This window comes from Triticum aestivum, chromosome 3D (genome assembly GCF_018294505.1).
Source record: "Triticum aestivum cultivar Chinese Spring chromosome 3D, IWGSC CS RefSeq v2.1, whole genome shotgun sequence".
Classification (NCBI taxonomy): Eukaryota; Viridiplantae; Streptophyta; class Magnoliopsida; order Poales; family Poaceae; genus Triticum; species Triticum aestivum.
The window spans coordinates 364,645,075-364,656,176 of NC_057802.1; the positions used below are offsets into that span (position 1 = coordinate 364,645,075).

The 11,102-nt window shown below is 41.1% G+C and overlaps 1 protein-coding gene across 1 annotated transcript; it reads right to left on the reverse strand.

Annotated features, from left to right (window-relative positions):
* Positions 1-351: 351 nt before the first annotated feature.
* LOC123078927 (general transcription and DNA repair factor IIH helicase subunit XPB1) lies at positions 352-8,398 on the reverse strand. Its single transcript, XM_044501580.1, has 19 exons — positions 8,276-8,398; positions 8,079-8,195; positions 7,800-7,968; positions 6,676-6,898; positions 6,529-6,585; positions 6,139-6,264; positions 5,977-6,057; positions 4,474-4,561; positions 3,448-3,785; positions 3,273-3,348; positions 2,992-3,185; positions 2,459-2,622; positions 2,313-2,385; positions 2,108-2,221; positions 1,513-1,593; positions 1,316-1,375; positions 1,152-1,235; positions 924-1,066; positions 352-817 (listed from the first exon to the last, which is right to left on the reverse strand). Exons 1-19 carry the CDS (start codon positions 8,289-8,291, stop codon positions 742-744), a joined length of 2,280 nt encoding a protein of 759 aa, XP_044357515.1. The 5' UTR covers positions 8,292-8,398; the 3' UTR covers positions 352-741.
* Between the last annotated feature and the right edge of the window lie 2,704 nt (positions 8,399-11,102).

Below are 11,102 nucleotides of genomic sequence, written 5' to 3' on the forward strand. Positions count from 1 at the left end.
GGGACGGGGAGTATATATTTGGACAAACACCTCACGTTTTCCAACTGTTAATACACAATCCTATATATCATCATGGCTGCTTTTATATCGCCATTTGTACAACAAAATGCAAGCCTGGTAGCCACATTTCTCAACTCAAATGAAAGAGATCGTATGTCGACTTGGGCCATCATATAAATAAAGTTTATAATGACCAAAAAATGAGGAAACTGCAAACATTGTTTCAACAACAACGAATTGAGCCAACCCGTTTGAAAACACATGCTCCCTCCCTATAAGATCGTTTGAAAACTAACATAGCTTGAAAAACGATCTTATATTATGGGACGGTGGGAGTAAATGGAGGAAGCATTGGTACTTTTCCAGATTGTTTAACTGGTAGAGCAACCGTGAGTCACAATTGTATACAATGAAACAATATGTTCATCACATGCTTCGCAATGTGGATTTTGGTTATACAGGCACTTGCACAAATATTTACATTTCCATGAAAGATAAATGTCCTCGTTCTCCTCATAAGCTCGAAAATTGACCCTTCTGTTACGGAACTGGAGATGACCAGAACGAAGCAGCAGAGACCAAAACTGCTCCCTTCCTGGTAGTACTCACTAACGACGACGACTTGTGGATCACGCGCTTTATGTCCAATGAAAAGGGCCCCTTGAACCATACCATGTCCCAGCAAAGCAAATCACACCCTATAGGTTCCTGGCTTCGTTGCAAATGACATGCAGCAGAACTCTATGTATAGCGTTTCTTAAACAGCGTATGCCTCTTAGCCGGGTCCTTCTTCTTGGCTCCCTTGCCCTTTCCAGTGCTGGATGAGAAGGTAAGACTCACATGTAAGCATTCAGCAAACGAACTACTGCAATGGAATCGCAGCATAGAGACGAAAGTAAAATGGAAGTGGAGAGAGGCAGCACTTGTACTCCATGTAGACCATTCCACCCGCTCCAGAAAATGCGCTCATCAATCCAGCAGAGCGCCGAGCCTTCAGGAGAGCCTTGCCATCAGAATCCTCTTCCAAGTGCTCAACACCAATCATGTCATCCCCTGCGCTCAACACCTGTTTTTCAAGTAGCGCAGAAAGAAATTGCAGTCAGGTACAGACAGCAAGAAACTGACGAACAATGGGTATAGAAAACACACACTTTGCCTAAAAGGTCAAGCTGTTCATCGAGCGTGTGAAAACTCAGGTTAGGTCCTTCTTCAGGTGGCGGCAAGCTAGTGATCACCTGGAAATATATATTTTTTATCACTAAACCCGAAGTGTCAAAGAGATTCGCAATATATAGAGAAATGCTTGGGAATAAACCTTGAAACTATATCCCTGATCGATAAGAAATTGTTGCCTTTTGGTTGAGTAATACATTTCCTGCATAAGAAAACATGTCATGCTAAAGTTGATCTAAATTCCACATGCATGGTTTCGGCATTCGCCATTTCAAGAATATCAAGAAATGGAATAAAGTCAAATGAAAAACTAATGCAGTAAACATTAGTGAGACACACCTGTGTGTCAGTTGATACAAGAGAATAGAAAAAGGCATTGTATTCTTCTTTTCCACCTGCCATCCTATCTTGATGCTTACCCTGCAGCCACAGTAGTTAAAACAGATTCAGTGGCAATGCCATAGAGAACATTGTATCACTAACAATTATAGATCACTTCTGCCCATCTGATTGGCCACATCACTGGCATAACTCACATCCAGATTATTGAAATCCCTTGCATGACCGCCTCAAAAGTCAGAGTTGGAGTAATGATAATTTACTTACACCATCTAGAAACAAATTACCACATACAGACGTCACAGATTCAAATAAACCATCCTGGGAAGTTTGAAAAGCAAGCTATATAGAAAATAAAGTTGTTTCCTTTTGCATAATCAATTTTGATTCAAGATTTTTGTTCTTTATACCAACTCATTTTCGGTCTTTTTTTAATGGAAAACTCAATTTCAGAATATACATGCAAATTATCAATGTATCCGGAACATAAAGAAATCCACGCTAAATTTTGAATATCAAGAGAAGCAACACAGCAATTGCAACTGGTTTGTTTATTACGCTGCATGCAGCAACCGCAAGCTTCAATCGATGTTACCTTTGCCCTGAGAATACGTCCCAGCCGTTGAGCTTCTTGACGCCGGGAACCAGCATGAGACGATATTTGTATGATTACATTTGCCTCTGGGATATCAATGGAGTTATCACCCACCTATGCATTAATAGCAGAGATGATGTTAAGATTACCTATGAGGGCGGTTTCAGAACAAATAAACAGGATTGCGAAATTAAAATAAGCACACCTTAGAGAGGAAAACAGTGTTGACTTCTGGGCTGTTTTTGAATTGATACAAAATTCTTGTCCTCTCCGCATGGCTGCGAGATGCGAAGCCAAGATAAGTATATAACTTATGGCGCATAAGTAGAATCATCTAAGATGAGAGGTTACCTTGTGGCACCATAAATCATTGGTTTACGGAGCTTCATTGCGTATGCAGTTAGTGCAAATAAATTATCAGCAAATACAATGATCTTATCCCCGCGTTGTTGCTCATGGAATCGAATTAGAAACTCACAAGCCCTGAACTTGTTTGGATTCATCACATAGAGTACCTGGTAGACACGAGCCAATATAATGCAAACATCAATACGAATGAACAAATCTGAGGAATGCAAATGGAGTTCAGAGACAAGCATGCGAATAAATATTCATAAGTTTATATATGACTTAAGTCAAGAAGTGTATCGTTCCAATTTTATCACATGCCCCCCAAGGGCGAAGAAGAATACTTTCATGTCAGGAATTAAGATGACATAACTTAACAAAAAGTCAACATGTTAACAAATCAAAGTGATCATTGCATAAATGTAAAAAAATAAGGTACCACCAAAAGCAATAACGGAAGCTCGAACATTTGTGTTTCAAAAAGGTTCAGAAGTTGAATCTGCACGGACAGATGAGAAACTTCAATGAAGATTCACCTGCTTCTTTTTTGAATTTTCCTTTTTCAAATACTCAGCAAAGAACTCTTTGGTCATGGGACACCATACTTCTGCACATTGCACATTTGCAATAAATCCACCTTTCACTAAATCCAACCAATTTGCTTCATACAGCTTTGGTCCAATTAGAAAATTTAGATCTGTGATACGTTCATCCTCTCTCACAAGGGTAGCTGCAATTGTAAGAATTGAAGTAATTTATAATAATATGATAAGCGAGCAGTCAAAATAACACAGACTATAATATGATGAAAACAGACCAGTAAGACCAAGCTTGCAGTGAGACTTGGTAATGCTGATGACCTTTCTGAACATATGTGCAGGGACAACGTGAACCTGCAAACACAAATAAGAAAATGGGCATGTACACTATTATGATCTTTCATGTGCTAATGAAATTCGCAAGCCTAACTTATCAAAGAATGGAGATCTCACCTCATCCATAAGCAGCAAACCCCACTCCCTATTCCGGATTTCTTCAATAATCTTCTCCGAATCTTCGGATCGTTTGCCCCCAAATGCCACCATGTTATATGTAGTCACAACAACACCAGCCATCCCTCGAAATTTCTCTTTGTTATCAGACGTAAACCTGCTGATATGTTCATCTCTTATAGTTGACCAAAGCTTGAACTGGAATGCCCATTGATCAACAGACACAGCATTTGTGGCCAAGCATAGACAGCTCTTCTTAATACGACATGCTGCGGATACACCGACCAAGGATTTTCCAGCACCACAAGGTAGCACAATAATGCCTGACCTTGCTCTGCCTGCAAAATGATGGGAAAATTTGTTCAGCAAAGGAGAAGAAGCACACATACTCAGCAGATTATTGAGTTCCAAAACTAAGAATTAACAAATGAAGCTAGGGAGTAAATTTTCTAGCTAACGCCGAGAGCAGTGAGATTGCCCCCTAACATTCCTAGTTTCCTGTCTTCTTAGTAAGGTGTCCCGAACTTTACTAGTTCCTATGCTTAAAATGCATCTTCTCATTATTAAAATCAGATCGAGTCAAGCAGGCCATGTGACATTGAGCAACTTATATATATTTGTTCTCGAATCTGGTGGCCAATCAGCAAAAACGTCATCTGGTAAGACCGGCAACAATATGCTTGATTTGAAGACCCAGTTACTTAAGCTATCATGCCTAAACTTCTAAAGGCCATTATAACTCTTGCACGAAGGAGATGGCGTCCAATTAGATCTCATTAGTCACAACAGCATGTAACTTGCAGGATTGACTTGAATTTATCATTGGGACCCAAAACTCTTTCTAACAATCCAGTACAACCAAACCAACTAATAGAGATGAGATCCTGATTTCAGCTCTAACTCTCAAAATCTCAATATCACTAATAGGCTAAGGATAGCAACTATGAACGAGTATTGCATGCATCTGTTTACTGGGTATGAACGAGTATATGCAGTTATTCCTGTATATTTGCATCATGAACTTACCATTCCCAAACATCTTACTGAGGCTCTTTTCTTGATATGGCCTTGGCCGTGCTTGAGGTTTTAATTCCATATCCAAATCTGGGTTTACCTACAGTAAAATTAAATGTCTCAATTCTAAATCTTGTAGTGAATGCTTCATCATATGTCATGCTAGAAAGCAACTGCGAAGGTGAAAAAAAAATGTAAATTGCTTATTCCTGTGACAAGTACAATGGGTTGAGAATACTATGGGTCTCAAATCTCAACAGGAAATAGCAAAGAATTGTCTACATGGTTTGTTCAGCTAGAGATAACACTTGATAGATGGACATACAAAGCGCCTGTCTTCTTCATGAATTTAAACAATTGGGGGTTTATGTATTATGACAGTGTTCTTAATGTACCAAAAGATCATGACTGAATGGAAGGGCTTAAGTTTATTTCCCATGGTGCGTGTGCTACTCAGTTGTGTTGGGCCTTCAATGTGCAGATACCAAAAGAGCGGCCTGTATCAATTTTACATCATTGAATGGTTTTAACTTTCAGATGTATACAATGAGGATCAAATAAGTAGCAACATGCACCAGTTGGCAGTTGCTGCCCGATCATCAATACAGTGAGGACTTGGGTCAACAGCTTAACTAAGGCCCTGTTCGGAACTTGCCCGCTCCGCGGAGTTGGGGAGCTGGGTTTTGGCAGCTCCATAAAATTAAGCTAAAGTCTGGTCCACTCCCGGAGCGGAGTTAAACGAGCCGAGAGAAACCAAACGCAGCCTAAATGTTACTCCCTCTGGTCCAAAAAAGAGTCGTGGCTTTAGTTCAATAAGCCATGGCACTTTTTGGATCGGAGGTAGTAAGAAAAATCAAACTATGAGATGTATCAATATAAACTTAACACTTCTGATTTACACATGCATATCTGAATCAGTTATGTCAGTATGACACATTACATACTATTCCCTCCATTCCTAAATATAAGTCTTTGTAGAGATTCCACTATGGACTACATACGGAGCAAAATGGATGAATCTATACTCTAAAATGCATCTACATGCATCCGTATGTGGTTCATAGTGGAATATCTCCAAAGACTTATATTTAGGAACGGAGGGAGTACAATATTATGAGATGATATTGTGCAATACCTAAGCTCTGTTATTACCTTCACACTGGTTCTTTCTTATGAAGTCTGCATTAAATGTAGCAAATGACTAGCAAAGTAGCTAACCAATTCAGCTGGTAGGCCCTACTTGTATACAAACGTAGTTGTTTTGAATTCAATGAACCACAAGGTAAGAAATTGCTTCCAGCACAAGGCCATTTTGGGCTGGTTCGTTTCAACATCACCATCTCACAGCAAAACTGACCAGCTCAATCTGGTTTTATCTTATTTAACACGGTTTAAATGCATGAAAAAAATCTCAGTCCAGCTGATGCATCAAGGATCAAAGCGTAGTTTTTCTTGGTCAAACCACCATCCTAGATCTGATAAATATAGTTGTTTCTTCATGTGGAAAGTACTTACTGTGTCATTTCTAAAATCATACTCCTCTAGCATGGGAAAGTTCAGTGCATTTGGTAAGCACCGTTGCTTTACGTTCTCAACCTGAATATGATGGATCAAAGTATTAAACACCAGTCTCCACAACTGAAGCTGCCAAAGCTTCTGCTTGAAGCGACATAATACCTGAGCGGAATCAATTTCGAAAGAATGTGTTTCCTTCTCTTCAGTTGCAGCAGCCAATTGCATTTCATCTAACAAATCATGTCCACTAGCTATTTCCCCAGCTGTTCTGCTAACAGCGAGGCAGTCCTGAAGAGACACATAAATGGATTCGGATAATGAGGCATAGCAAACAACTAGTTCAAAATGGCCGGTATGAAGACCTATACCAGCAGTTGAGAAAAATAATGGAGGTGATAATGATGCCAGTCAAATGAAATAATTATTAGGGAAGGAGATAATGCACATGGATGGTATGGATAAGCACCTCCATATGATACAAAGTTCTGTTCTAACAGACACTAACTGTGTTCCACGCAAATTGTATGAAAGTGAAGAGAACAAAACATTAACCTCGGGAGCTTTTCGTGCTTTTGAAATTACGTCATCGTTCAGGAGGGTCTTCAAAACCTGGACACAGGCATCACAGCTCAAATAAATAAGTACATAATGAGTGACAGAGTAATCAAAATTATTTAGTTGCAGGAAGAATGATACAACCTCAGGGAACGGCGACTCCACAAAATATTGATTTTTCTTCAGAACAAGCTTTACTTTGCCATAATTCGCAGTTGACCCATGGATGAAATCAATTATCTCATGGGGCAACTTAGTCTTGGAGAGCTTACTCAAGACACTAATGATAGTGGTTGTCTCAAGTCCAACTGAGACCGCGGCATACAACGAGTGTGGCGTTAGATTGTATTCATGCATAGATTCTGGCCTGCACCACCAAAGTGAGATGTAAGTTTCAAATATCCCACACGTTTTGCACAATGCATATGTTCCAGACATTAACTGGAGTAGAGTTTGGATGTTTAGAGGGGGGGGGGGGGGGGGGGTTGACCCATTTAACTACATCTTCCATTATGAAGTACCGGCATCCTTTTAGGTCAGGTTCAATTGCATATTAACTTAAATCCATTGCTGTTCCGTGCACTAAGCAACACTCAGGAGTCAGGAAGTAATAGTCTATTATCTCTTTAACACAGCATGCATGATCCAAACATCCCGACTCCAGACCCAATCCTATAATTGTTTTCCAAGGCAACTAGGACAAGCATTATAGTTCATTTCTTTTGAACTCGTACTCAGCATGTTATGCAAGTCAAGTTATTCTCCTTTCTAGATAACCAAGTGGGGCATTAAATCCCTCGAAATGATACTACTGCAAGAAATTCATGGTTAATTACATTAAGTGGCATTAGTTTCCGAAACCAAAACAACAGGACCCAAACCAACCTATTCCTACCAAATTCTTTCCATGAATCACAGGAGATCAAACCGAGTCTTCTCCAACACTAGCATATATAGCCATTAAATTCACAAGGCAGTAGCAAGATCCCCAAAAAGCAGGTCCCATTAAAGAATCCTTTTGAATCAGACGAAACGAATGATGCAGTGCCGCACCAGACCTATACACTGCATATAACCTTACTAAGCATGGCGAAATTAAGGCTAACTCGGCCTACCAGAATATGATCTTCCTACTACCACTCCATGCTAACTGTCTGGGAAAACTGGTAAAAGTTGGGTAAGGTTCCACTCGTTGGATACAACCATGGCTAGTACAAAACAAGATATGCGGTTGGCTGGGATTTGGAGGAAGGGGTGATTGAATGGACCTGCATACAGGTTCGGCGATGGCGATGAGGAAATCGTAGGCCTGCTTGTAGAGAGGGGAGAAGGTCTCGAGGAAGATGCGGCCGTCTGCGCACGCCCACAGCGGCCGGTTCACGTGATCCAGCTTGAGCTCCAGCTTGGTGAAGTCCCTCTTCTTCACCTCGTTATCCCCTGGAACGAATCAAAGTTCCACCCCCGAAATCCCCAATCAATTAAATGGCAGGAAACACGCTGATTCGCGAAAGTTTGGCGGATTTGGGGGGGAATCATGCGCGTCGTACCGTCGCGGGCATCGTCGTCGAAGTCGTCGGCGTAGTTCATCTCGGCGGTCTCGTCCACCAGAGCCGCCTTCGATGGCGCCGAGGACTTGTACCGCTTCGGCGCGCGGGCGCGGTCGCCTGCAGGGGAGAGAGTGGTAGGGTATCACGGAGAGTGAGATAGAGGAGGATACTGGTGAGATTTAGGGTTGCCGCCTCACCATCGCCGCCGGCCATGGCTGGGAGCGAGGACGCGGTAGAGGTCGGTGCACGGACGAATCGAATCGAGTCGAGTCGAGGAAGACGGAGAAAGTCGGGGACGGGTACACCTACGGAATGTGCTATGGGGCTTGGGCAAATATAAGAGCCGTTGTGGGCCTGGCCCAAGCTTTGGTTGCCATCTGGAAAGGCTCTGATCAAGTTAGTAGCCCAAGCAAAACCGACATACGTTTCTCCAAAAAGAAAAAAAAGCAATACCGACATACTCCTGGCGTGCTTCTCGATTGCATGGGCCTGGCCCAGCAATGTTTCGCTGGCTACCGCACGCTCGCTCGCTAGCGGCCGCTCGATCGCTGACTCCCGCTTGATGGCTGACTCGATCATTTGTTTTTTTCTCCTCTCAAAAAATTGCTGCAGTACATACTAATTTTCATTAAAAAAGTCACTGGTTTCCTACAGTATGTACTGTTCTTCTTAGAAAAAAGCGGTTGGTTGTTGTTTACTGTTAACTTTTACATAAGAGCTCACAAAAATTCATAAAAATCAGCAAAAAAAAGTTCATCGAATTAGAAAAAAATATCATTGCATTTGAAAAATGTTCATCTAATTTGAAAAAGAGTTCAATTTGAAAAAAAAAGTTCAGCAACTTTGAAAAACGTTCATCAATTTGAAATAAAATGCATCAAATTTTAAAAAAGTTCATTAAATCTAGCAAAAAAATCATCATTTTTTTTAAAAAAAATCACCTTTTAGGAAAAAAAGTCATTGATTTTTTGAAAAAAAATCATGCATTTTGAGAAAATAAAAAAGAAAAGAAAGGGAAATGAAAATAAAGAAAGAAAAGAAATTAGTAGAAAAAGGAAGGAAAACAAATAACAGGGGTCCAGAGAAAACCAAATCAAAAAAAGAAAAAAGAAACCGGCTAGGAACCTGGGCGAACTGAAGAATAAAACGAAGAAACAAAGTAAATAGGCACAAAGCGCTAGCTATCCTTCTAGTTACCGGCAATGTCCCTGGTATAACAGGTTTGGAGTTCGAATTCGGCTACACCCATTTTTGGAAAATTAACAGAAAATGGTAAAAGGTTCAGCTCTTACAACATCGATGAGAGATGGGGGGGGCGCCCGTTTGCGCGGGTGCCTGTAACGGGCGCAAGGGGGCCGCATAGGAAACACCCTTCTTGCTCCCAAAGGGTTTATGCAAAACTATTGATTCTATGCTAGAAAATTCTTTTAGGGAAGTATAAGGTCAACTCTAGTTGATCCCTAAAAATAGAGAAGGATTTGACATAGGAGCCAGGAGGGAACAGGGAAGGGAGGGAGAAGAAGAAAGGAAGAAGGTGATCGACATCCCGCCAGTCGCTCACAATCTTCATATGTCTTCACTGAAGCCTTCACCATCTCAAGATCTCAATAGTTTCTTGTGATTACCAAGAAAACACCCAACACCATGGGCTCACGCCATGTCATCAAGCCACCACCGCTGCCATCAATGTCACCATCATTGTTGTTGTCGTCGGCGCCGCCATTGTCGTCGCCATCGCAGTTATTGTCGCTGCCACTGATGACCCACGAGTATAGGAGATCAATCGCAGTCCTTTAGATAAGTAAGAGTGTCGAATCCAATGAGGAACAGAAGGAAATGGCAAACGGGGTTTCAGCAAGGTTTTTTCTGCAAGCACTGAAATTATCGTAACAGATAGTTTGGTAGTAAGATAATTCGTAACGGGTAACGAGTAACAAGTGTAGCAAAGGATAAGCCTAGACAAACTCTTATATAAAGCAAAGCGCTCCCGAGGACACATGGGAATTATCGTCAAGTTAGTTTTCATCATGCTCATATGATTCGCTTTTCGTTACTTTGATGACTTGATATGTGGGTGGACTGGTGCTCGGGTGCTGTCCTTACTTGGACAAGCCTCCCACTTATGATTAACCCCTCTCGCAAACACCCAAAACTACGAAAGAAGAATTAAAATAAATCTAACCATAGCATGAAACATGTGGATCCAAATCAGCCCCTTACGAAGCAACGCATAAACTAGGGTTTAAGCTTATGTCACTCTAGCAACCCATCATCTACTTATTACTTCCCTATGCCTTCCCCTAGGCCCAAATCATGGCGAAGTATCATATAGTCGACGTTCATATAACACCACTAGATGAAAGATAACATACATCTCATCAAAATATCAAACTATACCAAATTCACATGATTACTTATAACAAGACTTCTCACATGTCCTCAGGAACAAATGTAACTACTCACATATTCATGTTCAAGATCAGTGGGGTAATAAATATCATTAAGGATATGAACATATGATCTTCCACCAAATAAACCAACTAGTATCAACTATAAGGGGTAATCGACACTGCTAGCAACCCACATGTACCAATCTGAGGTTTTGAGACAAAGATTGAATACAAGAGATGAACTAGGGTTTGAGAGGAGATTGTACTGGTGAATATGTTGATGGAGATTGAACCCCTCCCGATGAGAGGATCGATGGTGATGATGATGGTGACGATTTCCCCCTCCCGAAGGGATGTTTCCCCGGCAGAACAGCTCCGCCGGAGCCCTAGATTGGTTCCTCCCAGGTTCCGCCTCGAGATGGCGGCGCTTCGTTAATTCTTCATCCAATTTTTTATATATTTCAAAACAATTCTCCGTAAAGTTTTGATGAGGACATCAATACCATTGTTACACCCACAGCCCCTACTACTATACATACTGGACTGATTACTAGAGCTTGCGCACGCCAATTAAATTACCAGGTACTTTCGTTTCTTGGTAATGATTCTAATGTTCATGAGAATATGATGCTGC

Excerpts from the sequence above, each read along its gene's own strand:
- LOC123078927 (XM_044501580.1), bottom strand. Across the intron at positions 6,265-6,528 it reads AAGCACGAAAAGCTCCCGAG|GACTGCCTCGCTGTTAGCAG; the intron begins GTTAATGTTTTG and ends GTGTCTCTTCAG. Across the intron at positions 1,594-2,107 it reads GACGTATTCTCAGGGCAAAG|GGTAAGCATCAAGATAGGAT; the intron begins GTAACATCGATT and ends CTGTGGCTGCAG.